This window comes from Thermobia domestica, chromosome 13, assembly GCF_964235325.1.
Source record: "Thermobia domestica chromosome 13, izTheDome1.hap1.1, whole genome shotgun sequence".
In the NCBI taxonomy this organism is placed as follows: Eukaryota; Metazoa; Arthropoda; class Insecta; order Zygentoma; family Lepismatidae; genus Thermobia; species Thermobia domestica.
The window spans coordinates 109,880,386-109,901,257 of NC_137466.1; the positions used below are offsets into that span (position 1 = coordinate 109,880,386).

Sequence of the window (20,872 nt, forward strand, 5' to 3'; positions counted from 1 at the left end):
GGTCGGGTGTTTCAAGAGTTTATCTCAAGATTTTATTCAAGAGTCAAGTCACAAAATAGTCACTCTCATTTTTATTTATATAGCTAGATTTCTTTTTTTGAACGACTTTCCAATAATTAATTCCTAGTGGTTACTTAAAGTTGAAATACATTTTTCTTTCTTTGCTAGTATCGCATTAACTGAAATTAGCCAAATTCGAAGCAACTTTTCGGTGTGAGCAGATTTAGAGAGTTTTCTTGCTACACCACGCACACGGAACATATAAACATGAACTGAGGCGCAAAAAGAAAGAAAGGATAGGCATTTCCGTCCATACTCTACACAAACTATGAACATATTTCCCTTAACATACTGACCGGCTGTATCATTTGACTATATATTCAAATATTAAAATAATCACGAATCATGATTATCGTTAAAATTACGTAATATAAAGGGTGCTGCACAACCAACAGGAAATGAACTATGTATTAACAAGCATCATCATTATCGTGGATATTCTGCCATTATTGACATGTCACATGCCACAACTTAAAAGCTTCCATGCTCCACGGTCTCCCGCTAACCTCTTCGCCTTCGCATACATTTTTCTGTTTTGGTGTCCATTAATTGTAGTCTTCGTTTCCTCGCTTTTTCCTACCACCATACCCTCCAGCACATCTTTTATGACGTGTCTTTCTGTTTCGCCGAATGTCTTTGGCTACTAAATTACCACACACCTGAGCAGGCGGCCATGTTCGGCGAATCAGGAATTCATGTTTGGCCGAAAACTAGTTAAAGGAAATTTATATTCAGAAAAGGATTTTTCCCAGCAAACTTTAAATTTTTTTGTAGCTTGATTTGTGAGGTGTTGCCAATTTTCATTGTGAGTTAGGCTGGTTATGGAGAAAAACACTCCACTTAGTGTTGTGTACAGAATTTTTTTTTCTTTTCTACAAAATTTCTAAATTAAAGGTAATAACTTTTGATTCATTATCCCTTATTAATTGTATTTAAGACTGCGAGAGACAAGAGCTTTATATTCAAGAAGAATTGTGTGGATTAAAAAAAAAAAAAAATCTTATGATTGTGAACACGAGAATCGAGCTTTCAAGATTCTGTATAATCCACTACATTATTCCACACGTTGCCAATATGCATGAAAATAATTCAACAATTCAATCTAATAATTATCCACAACAAAATAATTTGAAAACGGTCTATGTATAATCTTAAACAGTTACATCAGGCAACTAAAATCAGTTGCAAGTTATTAGAAAAAGCCTTCATCATTACAATAGTCGAAACGCTGATAGCGGAATCGAAAAAAAAAAACTATAATTATTGTATGTAATTTAGCTTATTGCATGTAACTTGTCATATTTAAATTACTAAACAAAATCAAACTCCAAGTATAAGAATACATCATAAGATTGTCGACTCTGTCTTCTAAACTAGAAACAAAAAAATGTTCTACATCTAGGGCCAAGGTAACCTATATGTAAATAAAAATTATCAAATAAAATCAACTTTTTTAAAAATATATATATTTGCAAACTAAGGTAAGAAAAATGAAATATAGGCTTAGTGGTTATTCTTAGTGGCTTTGTACAAAAGTCCTTTCGGAAGGACGTAGGCTTGTACGTCCTATCATTAAGGCGTTCGTTTATACGTTTCCGTTTCATCTTTTGTGGCTTAGAATAATATCCAACTTCCAATATGGACGTTAATATTTTGTTTTCTGCTTGTTCCTTTTGCATCAAGGTAATAAACCTGAATATATTTGGATAATCAGTATTTGACTTTCTCCTTATCTTCGAATGCCATCCTTCCAAATTACTGTTTGCACATTCAATTTAAAAGTTTTTTGTAAAGGAAAAAAAAATGCTGTACCTAACAACATGTAAGTGGAGTGTAACGTTCGACGACGATGCGCATTCCTTTCCATGAAAATTGGCAACATTGTACAAATTAACCATAAGAAAATGAAAACTTAGATGGGAAAAATCTCTTTCTGAATGCAAATTCCCTTTCAGCTAGTTTTCAGCAAAAGAGGAATTTTCTGTTTTGCCGAACATGGCCGACTGTCCACTTGTGCGATAATTTCGTAGCTTAAAGCATTCGGCGAAACAGGCAGGAACCCTTTATGATACAGTTTCCTTCTTGGCCAATCTCCTAACCAGTTTCTCGTCCTCTTCTCAATAATATCTAAAATTATTTTTTTCTCCCCTACCATTTCTAACACCCTCATTCGTTTTCCGCTACACCCAACTAATTTCCTCCATTCTTCTCCACACCTACATTTCAAAAGCTTCCATTTGTTTTTAAAAATTGTTACTTTTCACTCATCTCAAATATGTATAATATCTAAAATATAATAGATAAACTATTGTGGCTTAGATTTTTTTTTTCGATTATGGATTATTGCTTTGTTTCAGTTGAAGATTAAAAAAGGGTAAATTCATATAACTTATCTTCTTATTTGGTTTTGTTGTTTTTGTTCCTGATTCAGATAGAGCCAAAGATTTCTTCACCAGATTTCTTAGATTTCGACTCATTATTGAATGGAAAGTAGGAGATCATTAAGGGCAAAGGCCACGCAATGAGGCCACCTTCAACCTCCCCATCTCCCTCAAATTTTCAATTTGATTTGATTTGATTTTTAATTTAACGTCCCTTTCAGCGGCGAGGTTATATGAGACTTGGACCTACAGCTTAACGTGGAATCAGAACAACATGAGCTCCCGCCCCCAGGAATCGAGCCCGGATTTTCCACCCCAAAGGCGCGTACTCTAACCGCTTACGGAGCTCCTGAATTGTCAATTGTTTGTTTAAGTATTTATGTTCAAAAAATATGCAGTTAAAAATGTAGGCTGTATAATAGCTCTATTACAGATCTCATAAGAAAGAAATTAAGTTTTGTGTTGTGTGATGTCTGTCATTGTCCCCTCAGTGTTAATTTCTGTCTCAAAAAAATGGGGGGGGGGGGGGGAGCTGGCTGCGGGCCTGTTCTTTCCTTCCATTAGAAGCTTTCTGAAACCTTGCACTAACATTATTTTTAGTTACTTAATTGATTATTGTTTGTTTATTGAAGTTTAGCTCCCTTTTTAACACGAGGCTATATGAGATGTGAACCTACAGTTTAAGGGAATCTGAGCCATCGTAATGCCCTCAAACTTCAATGCTCTCCCACCAGGAAATCGAGCCCGAGACCACGTGCAGCAAAGACGACTCACTAGCCACTAGACCAGCGGGAAGAATTATTTGGTTGAATACAGTGGATTTATGATAGTTGCACTTGTATGTATACGTGCTGTCATATATCCTTAAGTAGCGAGAGTTACATAACTAAAAATTGCATGTTAGCGTCTAACCTTACAGGAACGATTTTCGGTGCCAAAATTCTTTACTGTCAGTGTCTGCTATTGTGGTTTCGCGTAGCGTAGTCGCAAACGCTCTCATCTTTGGTGCGAGAAGTCCCGGGTTCGATTCCTGGTGGAACCCATCCTGAGTGAAGTTTTCCTGGGTTTTTCTCATTCACACCAGGCAAATGGTACCTAACATATCGGTCTCAGGTTGCTTTCTTCCTTCCCTTTCCTCGGATAGCGTGATCACCGAGGGATATCATGCCTCATACAATACGTGACGGGCTAATATGGCCATAGACGCAGGAAGCCCAGAAATCTAATTCCTAAATCCCAGTGTCTGCTACTGATACTAAATAATATTGTAATATCATGGTTTTCATCCGTCAATCAATGCTGCTTCAAATTTTATGCCTAAGAATGAAATAGCCTAGGGAATGTTTTAACGAATGTATTGTGGATAGATCATCCTTGTCAATTCAGTTTGAATGAAACATGTTAATATTACAAGCTTTCCTTAACAACCAAACAACCAATTCGCTTTTGGGAGATTGTACCTGTATCAGCAGTATTGCAGTTGGATTGTCGTGTGGGGAAAATTGTGATTGAGATAAAACAGAAATAACAAGTTTGTAATGTGGAACCAAAATAAAGAAAAAGTAATTTCTAGTAGTATGTTAATAAAATTGACTCCAAACAAATGGAAGTGTACGAAGTGATATGGGTTATATAAAAAGATTCGGTGAGCGGCAAAAATTGGATTCGCCTATTACATTTTTCTCCTCAGTAACTATGAACGGAGTAAATCAGTCTCTGACAGTTTGTTGTAACTTGTAAAACATTATGTTCTTTTTTAAGTTAGAATCAAATAGTTGTCTTCATTTTAAAAATATTGACGAAAGAGGTTTTTATTCTTTTTCTGGCAGCTGTACGTAATGATTTCTGGAGTTTTGACTTTAGAATTACCTCTAGTCATGGACAGGGTAAACGATTTGTTGTGACATTTTTCATGGTCACGGTAATTGTTTCAGAATTGCTAGAATAATGGAATTTCATGTTGTGGAAGATTTTTTTTTTTTTTTTTAATAAGAAAGAGGACATTAAACTTTACCAATCAAAATTTCTCAAAGTCTTTCCTTCTCTTGTTATTAGGATAAATTAAAAAGAAGCAAAGAGAATCGTTGTGATTGCAATAATGCAATATCATCATAGCTTTGACGTAAATTTAGAGGTGATACTTCTCTAGCAACAATTGTTACAAGAGTCAAGCGTGTGTATCAAATCGATGATAAGCAAGTGTTCTCCTTAAACAGTTGCTGTCGCTATTTCGAAGTGTTTTTCTTTCTTTTTTCGTAGACAAAGCATATGGCAGGAACGGTTCAGGTTTGAGGAAAGGTGAATGGCATCTTCTAAATAAAATCCAATCAGATCTTATTTCTCAGGTTCTTGAGGGTATTGAAATCGGAAATTCCTACGTGTCTCGATGCAAAATAGGATCTTCTTTTCTGATTGCTGCTGTTCTAGGAAAAGATTGGAATTTGAATTCATCGTTTAGCTTCAACACGATACGGAAGACGTTCTTCTTTTGTCTCTATTAGAATACATGACATTCTCACGTTGATCGCCTTCATTAAAACGTCTTTCGTTTTATATAGTGAACCATGTGGGAAAGAATCGTAGATTATCTTCAGTTACACTGATTGGAAAATACTGCGTAAACGACCAGGATCTTAACCATGAGTTAGCACTAACTGGTTATTACATCTGCTGCAAAGAAGTTGAAATAGCTCTTAGTAATGCTACTAAGTAGAGTGGAGATTCGAACCCTATAAGTAACAAGAAGATTGGAATATACAATATTTGGACGAACATGATTTTTTATTACACTTTGCGGAAAAATAATACCTCCAAACGCTGAAGAGCGATTGTTTTTATCACAACAAAGAATAAGTCCTGAAAACACAAGAAAATACTTCCTTTTAGAGCTCTACGAAGCTGTCGAATTTGCGAAAACTCAATTTTCTGAAACACATTAACTTGAAAATGAATCTTAGAAGGTCGTCCTTCCGATCCCCGGCTTTAACTTCTACAATTCTTTGTGTAACTCTGCACGATTCGTAAACTTAAATATTTAGACAGTTTGTCTTAATTCGCGTATAATTCTCAAACTGATTGAACTGTCGTGTAGAGTTTTCAAGCAGAGTGCTTCAAAAACTGATTTCTAAATTTTCATAGACTTATAGTGCTTGTTTAGTTTTTTATTTATTTTTTTTCTTACCCGTTTGGTAGATTTTTTGTGGTGTTTTTGATAGATTTTTTGACTCGTGTTTGATACAAAGAACCAGCCTACCGAAGTGAAATTTGATTAGATTAAATGTATGCATAATAAGGTAAGAATGCAATAAAGTCAGCAAATTTGGATTCAATATCTGGAAGAGAAGGAGGTAATTCTTTTGGCAGATCATTGAATCAGCTTGCTAGGCCAAGTTGCTGCAGATTAAAATTCAAGTATCACGGTATGTCAAAAAAAAGTTGGAAAATTGGGATCACCTGTGCTAACTATTAGGTTCACAGGAATGGGATTTAGAGGAATGAGCTATGGTTTATTGAATGTATGTTGTTGAGCGGACTTCAAAGTTTAAGATTCTAATTAGTTTAGTGGGATGAAATGTAACATAATATTTTTCATAGAGAATCATGCTCTTGTTTTATTGAAGTCTTTGTAAATCATGTTTAAGTGTAATTATATATCCTTTAAGTATTCGTTTTTAAGTCGACAATCTTTGATATCAATTCTCGCTGGTTATTAATTTCGTGCTTTCAAAGGTGAAATGTGCCATTTATATAAATCTAAAACAAATTGAAGTATTGAAGTACGTCAACATAATGTTTGAGGTTATATATTGTATAATGAAACTCTTAATGAATTAAGTATCTGCTTTTCAGCTTGAATTAAATTCTTTACAGTTAGATGTTTCTGTTTTAAAGGTCTACAACGAAGTTGAAAATACTTGTCTTACGTTGTCTGAGCGGTTGGAAAGTCGTCCATTTTTCTTCGGCACCAAGTAAGTATACAAAATTAGTACGGTACTTCTTCATTTTTCTTGGTGTAATATCTTAGCTTATCTAAAGACTGTGGAGTAACCATTTTTTCTTAGCATATATTTGATTTTCCTAAAATGGGATTTGGGAACATATAACAAACTGTCCATTAGTATTAATAGAATTCTCTTTATATGTTATATAAGAAGTGGCAATTTACCACCAAAAAGGCATATGCTAAATTCGTTCGTTCGAAACTATACATAAGTTACGTGCAAAGTAGATTCTTATCCATATACACTGCTTCTTTTTGAATATTTCTTATTTCCTGTATCACATTATGTTGGATACCAGCGGTGTCAAGAATTTTTTTTCCTTTAACGTAATCTTTATATTTTTGGGGCACCCAGAAATCATATGGGACTAAATCGAGTGAATAAGCAGGATTCGTTTGTTGAAGTTGCACTATTTGTTGTCGCACTGTTTGCACTGTTTGTCGCACTATTTTCAGCATCGAGACTATATAAAAGCTGGACCTACCAGTTAAGGAGGAATTCGAACTATCGTAATACGCTCAATGCTCTTCCACTGGGAGTCTTCCCGTTCAATAAAGGCACCCACGCTAGCCTAGTCTCTAGGCAAGCGAGGAGAACTAGGATTTGATTTTTTTTAAGGGGGAAGCGGTGAAACCTTCTCACTATGGCTCTCGTTCAGTAATTGTTACTGACTACTTATATCTATGATTTTGCAGTACAAAACAACAAATTTCGACGTAACTTAAGCATCTGTGTGTTCGCAACAAAACCGCCTCACGGGGACACTTAGTTGCCTTTCCTGGAATTAAGTTGTCACACGTTCTGTGTTCTCCTTTGTACTTAATTTTACCTAATTCTATTCTGATCACCAATATTCATTACTGTATTTTGAGTAATTTAATTTCATGTAATGCTAAACTTCGCAAAACGAAACCTGTAATAGAAAGGAGGGTATTACAGGTATTTTTTTCATTTCTGGAAGCTGTGTAGTGAAGAATATTTTTTATTAAGCCCTATATTTTTTTCTAACTTCTTAATCGTAATTCACTATTTTTATTCAGTTAGTTGGAAGACGAAATAGTTGCTGTGTTATAATGGAAGAAATGTAACTTCGTCTTATATCGAATATCTCAGATCAATCAAGTTTATTTTAGCACATCTTATTATTCTGTCTCTGTGTTTCTTCCTTTGTCCTAGAGTTTCTGGGATTTTTTTTAAATATAAAATTCTAGATGTTTTTCTGTACTTCTTTGCCTTTTCTTCTTCAATTTCGATTGATTCTAACTCCTTTTTCCATATTATGTGGACTACTTTCGTATCCAATATTACTATTGGTATTATTTTCACCTATTTTGGTCCCTTCTCTTATGTTTGGAGGTAGTTCTTTGTATTTTTTTTGTTTTTCTTTATGCAGGTATTGTAATGTCTATTTTGTGTGCCTTTTCTCTTTCGTGATTATTACTGTGATGTCTAGTGCGTTATTATGTACTTTGTTGGTTAATATTGTTCTCTTCCAGTAAGTCGATGCTTGTATGTTTCTAGTACGGTTTCCGGTTAATTTTTATAATATGGTACTTCTGGTATCATTATTCCTTGGATTATGGTTTGTGTCATTTTTTCGTGTTTTTCCTTATATTTCTTTCGCGCCATATTGTGCATCCACTTGTGATACATTGTACGTATTATTTCTGGGTGAATTAGCCATCATTTGCATTTGTCATCTTGTCAGGAAAGCCAGGCAGTGCCGGGTCTAACCAGAGAAGAGATGGGTGATTGTTCGTACTCACAAGATAGTGTTGGCATTGCGGTGTCCACCTAGCGCCGTGAAGACAGTTGGGGAGCTACTTCAAAGAAAGAATTTCTGGTGTAGAAAACCAGCATTAACGGCTAGGGAAGCCGATATGCTGACCACACATCACCTCCAAAGACATGAGTGCCATAAATCGACTGGTAAGGTTGGTTCCAAAGGCGATAGCGCCAGAAGTTTAATTTTGTATTTATTACCTAATCCTGTATTCTTTTCGTAAAACCTTCTGTCCCTAGATACAATTTCCCACTTTCATTCACTGGAACGTCGCGTTTCTGCTAGCATGTTCTTGATTGGCTTCTTCCTGGAATCTTCCATGTAGTGGCTTTTCTCTTCACTGTGTCTTTATGTCTTCCGTTGTTTTCAATGCTTGCATTCCTTTGGATTTATGTGTCTAACTTATATGAAGTGATGTGTACTTGTGGTTCGTTGTTACCATTGTTCTGTGCAGTTTTGAATTTCCACGGTATTCGTGGAAGTGGTTTCCTAATATTTGGATTTACCTGTAATGTAAATTTCTAATATTAATTATTCCTCGTCGTGTTTCCTTTCTTGGTAATGCGACCATCTCTAAAGCCGTTTATGGGTGTAATATTTTGTTCTCTGTGAATAGTTTTTTTTCCTGGCTGTGGTTTTTCCTGAAAAGTTGTATTAGTTCATTCTCTCCATTTTATTACTCTGAATGAGTATGTTAGAACCAGGCTGCAAATGTATTAATAGCTTTACTTAAGTCGTTGTGATCCTTGCTGCTCTGGTTGATTCTGCATATTTCTTTCAGTCTCTGTTGGTAATTTTGTATTATTTCTTCTTTTATCCTTTTGTGTTCAGTTCTCGACCGGTTGGAACCTAGATACTTGTGTTCGTTTTTCAGCTTCATAATTTCAGTTGTTTCTTCTGTGATTACGTGCTCTAACGTTTGTTTGCCTTCTGTTCTAAATTTATTCTTAGGATCTGTCGAAAATAATTCAGTAATTTTTAGCAGACTCCTCAGTTGATTTTCCGTGCTTGGTATCATTCACATACATAGGTGTTTTTATTCTGATTGTTTAGTTTTATGTTGAATTCGTGTTTCGTGTTTGATTTAGTCAGTGGATTGAGTCCAAACAAAATAGCAGCGGGCTTGCATTATCTTCTTGAAACATTCTTCGTCTGATTTACATATCTCTCAATTCTCTCTAGTTATCTTTCAGTCCTAGTGTTATGCTCCATCTGCTCATATTATTTTTTTTACAAAATATAACCATTTCTCGTTTATTCCGTGCATTTTTAAATAGTGCAAGGTCCAGGAATGTATATCGGGTGCTTTCCGATGGTTCATGCATGCTGTATCTGTATGTATGTTTCTTTCATCATATTATTATTAATGGCTCTTGAGAAAGGAAAGTATTGATGAATCCTTTATTAATAATTTGATGGTAATTACTTTAGTGATTATTGCCTAAAAAATAAGGGTATTAGAGTATTCAGTACAGCACTAGAGTTGATTAACATTAGTCACACTAAATTCGAAATGGGAAATTCCACCAGGTTTACAAACTTATAATACTAGAGATTAGCCAATTTGTATTCTGAGCGTGAACATGTGTTCTTAGCTAATTCGGATATGCTGTTTCAGATCTGCTATTAATTTTTTCCATCACGTAACATTTCCGAGATACTCGTGCCATCATATTCTACTTAATGTTAATACTTCACGAGCAGATGTGGGTTTATTGAGCGACATTTGGCAACACTGAAAACTATTTACTCGTCAATTCTTCATGTGTCTTCCCAGTAATGTCCAGGGATGTCATTTAAGGCTATCAGAAGCCATTGCCTCTCCTGAATTTGTGAAATATGCACATTTTAATTAGTAGTATAATATACTAACGAAAAATGTAAAACTCTGTTTATATCGGTGGATAATATTTCTCTCCTCCCACTCTTCAAGCAAACTTGAACTGGCGATGCTGGCAATGCGTGTCTCTTAGCACGTAAACTCGTGTGAGTTCTGCATACAAGAAAATAGTGGATAAATAGCCATCAACATCAATTGCGTTTTTGTTAATAGTGTAAGTTATACCGTTTAACTATTGAGCATTACATGATAAGGTGGTAGTTTATGTGATGCTAACAATGTCGACATTTCTGTCCCTTAGTTGTGCAAACAATTCAAATATATTTTGCAAAATTCACCTCAAAATCGCAAGGAAGGGCCGTAACAGATCGTATCGACTTCACTTTGGATGCGTTTGTTCGTGGATTCTTCAAAGTAAGGTTTGAAAATAGTGCTACAGCACGATAGGAATGAAAGACCTTCCGCTATGATAGTAAAGCTCCTTACAGGCATCAATTACATGTCCATGAATGGAATGTCTGTAGAGACTTACAAAAGTGGAGGCTATACAGCTTTGACTATAGGAAAGATACACGAAACATTGCTGCTTTCTCTCATGTGGGTAAGAAATACGAACTGTTTGAAAGAAAGACTGACCAACACGTGAAAAATATACCTAGGTGCAATGAATGTGCTAAATCCAAAATTAGTTCTACCTGAAAAGGAAATACTTCCTCCAACTCATCTCAAACTTGCTTTAGTGCGTACGTTGGCTAAGGATGTGAATAAGTTGAGAAAGTTTTTAGCGTATACGAAACAAAATCTCATGAGTGATTCTAAGACAGCTGAAGACACTTTCATAATTATTATTATAATGTAAGTGCATACTTTGTGAACACCCTGTATCTCGAGAATGTGATGTACGCAAATTCTGATACTTTCTCTGAATTCAGCCTTCCCGAATTAGTAAAGAACACCTTATTTGATTTAGGATACAGAAATAATTTAAATTTATTATTGTGCGTAGTGTACTCAAAACTGAACATATTAAACTAGGAATGCAATGGATGTACCCGATTGCAATGAAATGAGCTGAGCGAGCTTAAACTACGTAATCATTCCTGGCCATTATGCAATAATAAATGCCATTTTTAATTGTTGACAAAAAAAATCGCGTGAAAACTTTTTCCCCATGTTAAGTCTATGCAAGCGTTTTTCGGTGATTATTCCTCGATGGTACATCGGATTTTTGATTTCGACCTATGTTGTCACTCAGCACGACATACTCTATCAGCGTGCTAAGTTTGGTTGAGATTGGCCAAACGGTCTAGGAGGAGTTCGCGGACAACCAAACGGCTAACCCGAGTATAAGAGCTTCGCTTCGCTCAGCTCAATAATAATAAATAAATAAATAAATTAAACATCGATAGAATGTTTGTCGCGGAATAGTGTACCTTTAGGTAGGACCAGGAATTATAATCTGCTAATATTGATACTGTTTTATGGGACATTTTAAGCGAGCTTATTTATTTTAATCAAACTATATGGTCGAGTATACGTACTATTTTGTTTACTGCGTTCCCGAATATTTAATTGTATTTACTGCATGCAAAAAAAAAAAAAAAAAATAGTCAGTGAATAAAAGAATATGTTTGTAAATTATTATAAACATATGTCAATTTATATCCTTGAATAATTATATGGTTATGTGTTTTGTGTGTAGAACATATATTGTAATTAAGTAGGAAACTTATACTAATATTGTTATAAATATTATGAATTGCTGTATTTTTTCCTAGTAACTGTTCACTCCACATAAATACTTTTTATTATTTATTTATTTATAGGCCAACAGAATTAGATGCGCTAGTGTTTGGACACCTATTTACTATTCTGACGACTCCACTGCCAGACAACAGATTCGCAGCTATAGTTCGAGGTTATCCCAATTTGGTAGAATTGTGTAAGAGAATCGAAAAGGATTACTTTGAAAGAACAATTTGAAAAAAAAGATAGTCATTTGTTGTAACGTAGTCAAAATTATACGTTAATGTGGTTGAGTAAACTTAAAATAGCAGGCTATGAATCTAATAGCTTCATAGTGAGAGATAGTAAAGCGAGTCTCCTTATTTTGCGTAAGTTTCGTTCGTAACGTGATTTCTGTTATTGAATTGAATCATCTATGTACAGTATATATTTTTTGTTCATTCGATTATAACTCTTTTCTTTATGTGTATTTATTTTTGTTTCATAGCATTTGTGAAAAAATAAAATAAAAATACCAGTAAAGTAAATAAAAGTAAGATTTTTTAAAAAATAAAATCAATTCTGATGTGAAACATGGAGTTCCTTGTGTTCTTGTATTTCGTATATACTTGTGCTGTTTCGTAACTACTTGCAATGAAAATATGTTTTACATACTTTATGACTGAACTAAATAAATTATTATCTAGCTCAGAAACGACACTTTCGTATTTTAATGACACTTCGAATATTATATGTTGTGATTGAGTCTCACTGTAAGTTTATGAAGAAAGATATTCACTGAATCTATCATTGTGAGCTTCGGGTATCAGTAAAAGCTAATAAGTTAATATACGGTGAAGTATTCAAGCACAGTGCTACTTGAAGAGAGAGAGAGGAAGGAAGAGAGGAGTGGTGCTTAATACATTGCCTCGTGTATGTGTGTCTCTAGAAAGTGTTGAGAACTTACTTCCACCCAGGATTGTAGGAGGCGATCTTTACCTTATAAACATTATAAATAACATTTACATATTAGAAAAAGGAAAAAAATAAGGTAGTCTGTTACGTACTCAATCACGTTATTTGAAAATACACCACGACACTGACTTGTGAAATTTCTTCAAAAGAAATCACACCACCTACATGCAAACCATCATATACGAGAAGGTATATGTTGATGGCTAAAAGAGTTTTTACAAAAAATAAATCTTCTCGTATGTGTGAAGGGTACTGTTGAGCATAATATCAAATATGACAAAATTTAATGTAAGGTGCTTCAGTATATTTACAAGAAAGTTCTAAATATAACTTTATAGGTTATTCTGTAAACAATTACTTTGGGCGAGACTGTTCTGAAAATATTATTATTGTTTTTTTGTTTTGTTTTTTTCTCCACTGATACATTTCACAGTAAGATACAAATTGAATGTTATATGTCTTCTAAATAAATATAAGGATAGCTTGACAGCTTAAAGCTGTAAATCATTGTCTGAAATATTAGAATTCTAATTGAATCAAAGTTCTTTTCCTTTATTTCATTCTGTTATTTTGATTAGGGATTTTATAATTCATTTCATTCCATTACTAAGAGGAATGGTATACGAATAAAGAGGTTCTTTTTTTAATCTTTCATTTTTTTCTAATATAAACAAATCAAATTAAAATAGAAAAATCAATTCTTAAAAAACTTCTACCTAGATATGAAGAACTAAAGTGAAATTATGAATGTTATATTAGAATGTCACCGTTTTGAAAGTTATATATTAAATGAAAACATAAATATGTCTTCTGAAGCAAACCCATACTATAGTTTCTTTCTTACATAAATCACCTTCTCTTCGCTAGAAGTAAGGTACTTTGACATAAGTACTTGTTACATTAAGAGGGACACTAATTCATAATAAGGGATTGGTATGAAGTTCTTTCGTACTCTAGCAACGTAGTATATCGTAAGAATCGTTGTTTATACTTTGAAATTCATTATTGTTAGTTCCGCCATACAGACGATAGAAATATTAATATTTTATGATTAATGTCACTTCCATATATGAAAACTCCTTAGTTGTATATATAGTACTTCGTTTCTTGGTCGTTAATAGCTTTCCGGAACTTTGTTAGATATTTCGCTAATATTTTGAAGCTATGGTCAAATTTTCATTTACAAGTATAAAACTATGACTTAAATTTGAAATAAAATTTAGATATGACTGTATGTGTAAAATTATATCTTAAAATTGAAATAAAATTTAGATATATATTTTCCTTAGAAGTACCTGAAATCATTAATATTTAGAAGATCAAGTACATATACATATTTCCACAAATGCTAATAATAGCTCTTCTCTTTGTGTAAGATTTCCCTATCTTTCTTGGTAATAGTTTTCCAACCGAAAGTTGGGAAACGCTTTCCTTGAAGCTGAAATCAAACTACACAGTGTAATACTGAATTCCATAAGCTCTGACTTGAATTTTGTTTCTTCCTCTATTATGAAAATAAAATGAAATCTTTAAGTTTTACGTTCCACGGTTAATGCCGGTTAGGCTAAAAGGGTCGGTGATAAGAGAAATTAATGAAATGGTGGGATAAAAAAAGTAGGAAGAAATGGAAGAACCCCGAGAAAACCCATGTATATGGTGTTCATCCACCACAAATCTCACTTGGCGCGAGCTAAGATTGAGCCAAGGATCCCATGCACCATAAGTGAACACTCTACCACTGAGCCACCGCGGCCCCTCTTCTTCTATTATATATTACTATGATTCGTGTTTTATAAACGATGTAATATATATGTAAAACATATTTTTTTTTGTATGTCCTTGTGAAAATAAGATAAATGATATAAATATTTCATGTTTGATTACGTTAATATGCTGGTACTGTATTATTCAGGAATGGCAGCTATTTTTTTTTCTTTTTTTTTTTTTTTTTTTTAATCTTACACGTACATTTACTAACTGAAGTAGTTCTGGCCTTAACTCTTGCAGTTCAACAATTCCTAGTTCCTGTTATCTTACTATTATTTTAAGATAACATCACACTATCGAATTGGATAGAACGTATTGTATAACAGGGTATTTATCGGTCACGAAAGCAGAAAACGATCATGAAAGTGAAGAAACAGTCATGAAATGTAGCTTTTTTTTATCTGTACAAATATAAGTACAGATTGGAAAATTTTGTTCTATAAAACATCAACATTTACCACCAAAAATGTCTACGGTCAGCTTTAGACGCTACCAAATCACACACACAAAAGAAAGCATGCTTCTGTCGCATGCATGGAAATTCGGCCTAATTCGCTCTTGAGAAGGTTACGAAATTTTATGGTTTGATAAAGAAAAGGTCACGAAATTTAATGTTAGAATTTTAGTAGACACCCTGTATAAGCATTAGCTACTTTGGTAAATAACTGAAGGACAGCAAAAAAAAATTTCTTTTCCTTTTGTGACAGTGTTTGTTTTTTTAAAAAAAAAACAAATAACTATATCTTATGAATTGGGGAAGAATTATTTATAAATTGGGATATTATTGTAGGATACGCACGCATTTATGTTAATTTTCTCCTACAACAGTGAATGTAATAATGAAGTCTTGACAAGAAACGAAATCTTTAAGACGGATATGACCTTTAGGCAAAGGCAGTGCTGAGAAACTGTTCATTTTGATTTCAAAACCCCAGAGCTGAGAAATATTTTAAATATATTTTTAATATATACTTCCTTCGAAAATTTGTCTATAATTTCATTGAAGCTGAAAACAAATTGCCGATTCATAATGTAAGGTTTAGGGTGCAGTTAAAAGGATAAGAAGTAGTAAATAAAAATACACAAATAAAAAGCACCAATTTTATTATTAATTAGTTGAGATGTAAAAATTCAGTACAAATATCACATTGGCAATGGAAGAACATTGTTCTACACCACAATCCTTAACACCTTCTAGTTTCACCATGAATGGAGTGGTTGCTAAGAGCATAACTTTACAATCAAATCAAGAAGAAAAAAACCTTTAGTATTCCACCACTCCAGAAACCTTCAAAACTTTCAACCATTTTCATTTTTACAAAAGATCGGTTTAGACAGAAATACTAGAGGAACATTGTTCAGAAGTATGCGGCAAATGTCCTAAGTCGTATATTCATTCGTACCCAGGATTATCCTTTAACGTGGCAAAAATCCAGAATCCCATTCTTTGTTTAAGGAGAACGCCATGAGGTCAAAAACACAAGGTATTTTTGTTTTTGATTAAATTTACTAAGGTGACTGTAGTTGTTAAAACTTTGCAAAAACTGTACAATTGTTTTTCACCAACCTCAATAAAAAGAAAAAAAAAATTCACGATGTATACATTCAAATGGAAAAATGAATCATTGCCACTTATACTCAACACACATTTCAACACGACGTGTGATAAGCATGCGTACCTTTACGGAAATTTCCCTCAACCTTTTTAAGTTCGGATTTAGCTTACAACAAGCGTACATTAAATTGTCATTATTTTGTATATTTATAAATTAATTTATTTTTTTACTATCATTAAGGGAAAAAGGACGAGAGACAAAGAATTAACTGTACATAAATGAAATACTATAGACAGAATAATAACTAATTATTACTGTTATTATTATTCAGTTCCAGCTGAAGAAAATATTAATTAAATATTAAAACATGTCGCAAGTACGTACTTTATTGATTAACAGAAAACAATCTTCTGTGGAATGTTATGTGCAAATTTTAGCTTTGTTCTTGTTTTAAAAGTGATAAAAAAGAGAATCAACTTTGTGAATATATTTTCTTTTTAACAATAACTGTCTTATAATTAGCAATTATTACAAACAACAATCATTTTTAATTAAATTATTGTCAGCTTCAAGGAACAAAATTTGTAATTCCTGCTGGCGTCGTCTTTCTTTCCAGAACATGTGCATCGATGTATGTTTATAAAATACTAAAAACCCTCCACCATAACCCATTTGTTAGGAAACCCACACCTATGTCTTGGCTAAAATTTTATTTTAAGAGGCGAAAGAAATGAAGATAGTAATGTATGGAAGTTAGGAAACAGCAGGAAAGATGTGAAAGACGTCAATGAAAAATAATTAGGTGATCTGCATTGTGAAAAATTTCTTTTAAACAAAATTGTTGATCAAATAAGTTGTTACACACGAAATAAAGTTGTGTGTTAGTGTATTATCTTCCGAAAAACAACTAACTCATAACTGGATAATAACTTTGACACATTCTATCTAAATATCATATTAGGATTTTAGAAATGTTCGTTTCTTTTATCAAATCCGTTCTTTTGTTCGGATAGAAACTTAAGTCGTCAATCTTTAAATTTGATATATAGTTGCACTCTAATTATTTTAATATTTTGTTTATCACCAGAAGAATGGCTTACGTCAGGGCGCGAAATTTCCGATCGTCAGGTCGCTATTGGAGACCGAATTTTTTAGTTGGTGATAGGCATTTAGGCTCTACTTTGTTTGCCTTTGACTCCAGTTTTCGTGAATGGAGTGAAAACTAACTTTCGAACTTCGGAGTAAAATACTAAAGATGCAGCACTGACATAAACTGATCTATTACTTTAGATTTATTTTAGATTGTCTTTTTTTAAAAAAATTTATTGCCTGGTATATTTTCCTTCTTTTTTTTTCCAAATTAGATCTGTGCGAGAAAAAATGGTGATCAAACTCTGCGATGTGGTTGCTGAATTCAGACCTGAAATTTTGTACCCTGGCTTTTATATATATATAAACTCCCTTCAGTAGAACTTTGGATGTACCTGAAGACTCGGTTTATGGTAATTAGCAACAGTGTAATAGATGGATATGTAAGGGCCAGAAATCAAAGAAAGCGATAGAACTTCTTAAGAAAAGCAGAAAAAGCAAAGTAAAATGTTCCCATTCCCTATCATTAAGATATTGCTAATAATTGTTATACGTTTGATGATAAAATGCAATCCAGGGATATAATAATTATGAGAGTTCGAAGAAGAGAAATAACATTATATTCTCTCATAACTGTGATCCCTCGACAACAGTCGCTAACAGTGTTTTTTTTCCGTTAGCAAGTGTTATCATGTGCATGTATACATTTTTATATAATATATTTTATGTATAATGTGTTAGTTCGTGATGCACATGCCTGGTATGGCACTCGTTGACTTCTACATTAATTCGTTTGTTTTCTTTTTTTAAAAAAAAGTCCATTTCTACATTTGTCCACTTTGACACTGAAAAAAAAATACATTTAAAAAAGACAAAAATTGGCAACAAGTATTAAACACGAGTTCTTTTTTGTTATTACACGTGTCCCAAATAAAGTATATTTACTATTTTCTTACTATAAAAATTTAATGTAGAATTTTCTGTCACTAAAAGGTATTGCACTATAGCGCAATTTATATCTGAGCATAGAAAGATGAGAAATCAGTACGTTGAAGTACCTTTATAATCTCACCTCTCTCAAAATTATACGAGTAAAGATTTTTTTTTCTCTAATAGTTCAATAAGCAGAGAAGTAGTCACTTTGGGATTGTGTGAACACATTTTTTGCTTTTTTTTTTTATTTGCTGTGTCCACACAACATTTCAATAATTAAATAGCTGCCTCTGAAGAGCATTATTAACAATTTGTTTCTTTAAAAAAAAAAAATAATCTGCAGAAAACCGCAGTACTCAGTCTTTATCACGGAACACTGATGCATTGAAACATGTCTACACACACAAACACGCACTCCGCACCACTGCTCCATGAATAGGAGTATTACTTTTTTGTTTTAACACACTTTTATAATTTTAACTACTATGGCTGTAAGCTGTATTTGTGTAAGGTCCACTGTATATTGAGCTGCCTGTTGTGGAGGCTTCCTTCTTGCGTCTTCTCTTAGAGATTAAAATAAGAATTGCTGCAATCACAGCAAGCATCAGGATTAAACCTGCAATGGCTATTCCTATGGCGAAATTCTTTTGGGAGATGCAAATGCTGTTTGGATCTTCATTTGTCTGTGAAGAAAGAAATGGTAAATCATTTATTTAAATGCAGCAATACCAAAAAGCTTTAAGGAATATAGGTATTAATATTTCAAAAGAATGTATAATATACACAAATTAGAGAGAGTGATCCCTATAAACCTGTACCATTTTATTACCTTACAATTTTTAAACAAATCACAACATGAACATTCAATTCTCAGTTCTATAGTAAATGTGGGAGAGTCATTTTGTCACAACAAACATTGGACCATATTCCGAGTTTGTAGAAGGGAATCAACACTAATATTGCTAATTTTATTCCTAATAATTACATGCAGTTCATTCAGTGTTTCCGGATGATTCCTACACATCTATATATTCATGTTGCCCCATAAGAAAAAGCCAGGAGAGATTAGATCAAATGATCTGAGAGGTAGTAATTGCTTTGAATTTACGAAGGTGGTTATGAGTTGCATGGAAGTCGGTATGTGTGATACTGTGCTGCCATCTTGTTGAAGGCAGCTTTACTCAACTGAATGTCATAAATTAGTTGTACAAATTCATGGAATATGCTATCTTAAACCTCAGTATTCACTGTCGTGTCAAAAATATAGTATCGGCAATCCTTAAAGGAGACACTGTACACCAGATAGCAACCTTTTCAGAATGCAGTGGCATTTCAACATAAAAATTAAAATCTTTGGCGACCTATGTCTGCTGGTTTGATTCTTGACATAGCCTCATACGTGTAGCCGCTGCTTGCTTGCATGTGAGTCATGCTATAGAGAGAATACCTGATAGTTAAGTAACAAAAGCCTGCAACCGTAGGCTTATCCTTTCCTTTTCCTTGTCCAGTTCCCTCCATTTTGCGTTAGTACATACACTTTGTACGGTCGAATGTTCGCTTTTTTTGCTTCTCTTCACCGACAAGAACCATATGAGTAATGAGTCTCTTGGCTTAGTTGGCGCAGTGATTTCCTTGGTGAATCAAATGTTAGTGAATGTCATCCACACAAGTTTGAGACATTGCAGTCCGTTGTTTTACTTCTGTCATTGAGAAGAAAGCCAGCCGTCTCGAATTTCCTTGGTATTGAAAAAATCGTTGACTTGCTTGGTATATTATGAGCAACAAACTTCGTGGATCTCAGAGAAACAAAGAACAAACTCTCTCAAAATGAATGCTGCATGCTCGCTCACATATAATTACCTATTTTTATCACTAATAGTCTATTACAGTTGTCACTGATTGATTATTTCACGGTTACTGTAATAGCCAAATACAATACTACGTTCATTCAAATGAATCGTACGTTAATAAAATGTTAATGGTGTATATGGATCACCTTGAAATAAGTGTTTATCTGAAAGTAAAATGTAATGTCATCTAAGTAATAAATACATTTGAAATATACGTAAGTCAATCTCTAGAATTGTATTAAACTTATTTACGAAATTGTAAAAACTTTGTTTCTGTGAGCATTTAAAGTCAACTCAAAGAAAGAAAAAAAAATATTTCATTAGGTTGATATGCTGAAGTGTTTAGAAGAAAAAATAAATAAAACTTTTTAAGTAACACAAAAATTAAGGAACAAATTATAAAGTACGAGTAATAACGTTAAATTAAGGTTAGCCTGTGCATGTAAGACTAATATGATTTTCGAGAAGTCAATTTAAGACAAAAACATTCTTATCGTATATTTAGGTCAACACAATACTTAAGGCAAATAAAGGGTAACTTACCTTCTCCTTTGTGACATCGTCTAGTAAATCATTTGTTCCTAAATCTGTTGCTTCGTTAACATAGAGACCACTGAACACTTCGATGGTGGCTGGAGCTTCGTCGTCGTTCGCATCAGCGTCTCGTCGTCTTCGTTTCCTTACAGCATTCTCACTGTCTCCACAATCGGGAGGCTACAAGTCAAACATAATTATATAATGAATATGAGCACGTAGTTGAAACAAAGGAATAGCGAAACAGGCATGGAAATGTTATAAAAAAAAATATTCGTCCCAAAGAGAACTATGTTCTTTTGCCTAGTGTATCGTGATGTTGTTGTATTATTCTCTGATAAGCAATTTATAGTGATACACAAGTCCATACGTCCCATG

The 20,872-nt window shown here is 33.5% G+C and overlaps 2 protein-coding genes across 6 annotated transcripts in view; one reads left to right on the forward strand and one right to left on the reverse strand.

Annotated features, from left to right (window-relative positions):
• Positions 1 to 14,005, forward strand: part of LOC145668422 (metaxin-2-like) — an 89,651-nt gene extending 75,646 nt beyond the window's left edge. Inside the window, exons 6-7 of one of the 4 annotated variants that reach the window (XM_081736237.1) lie at positions 6,312 to 6,409; positions 11,892 to 14,005. In XM_081736237.1, the coding sequence (XP_081592363.1) occupies positions 6,312 to 6,409; positions 11,892 to 12,048 (255 nt within the window). In that variant the 3' untranslated portion in view covers positions 12,049 to 14,005. The remainder of the gene's footprint in view (positions 1 to 6,311; positions 6,410 to 11,891) is intronic. The other 3 variants (XM_081736238.1, XM_081736239.1, XM_081736240.1) reach the window with 3 other exon arrangements.
• Positions 14,006 to 15,619: 1,614 nt separating this feature from the next.
• pio (zona pellucida domain-containing protein piopio) overlaps positions 15,620 to 20,872 on the reverse strand; it is a 254,041-nt gene continuing 248,788 nt past the window's right edge. For both annotated transcript variants that reach the window (XM_081736236.1, XM_081736235.1), the window contains exons 8-9: positions 20,504 to 20,674; positions 15,620 to 18,793 (exon numbers count right to left, since the gene is read on the reverse strand). In XM_081736236.1, coding sequence (XP_081592362.1) covers positions 18,587 to 18,793; positions 20,504 to 20,674 — 378 coding nt within the window. In that variant the 3' untranslated portion in view covers positions 15,620 to 18,586. The remainder of the gene's footprint in view (positions 18,794 to 20,503; positions 20,675 to 20,872) is intronic.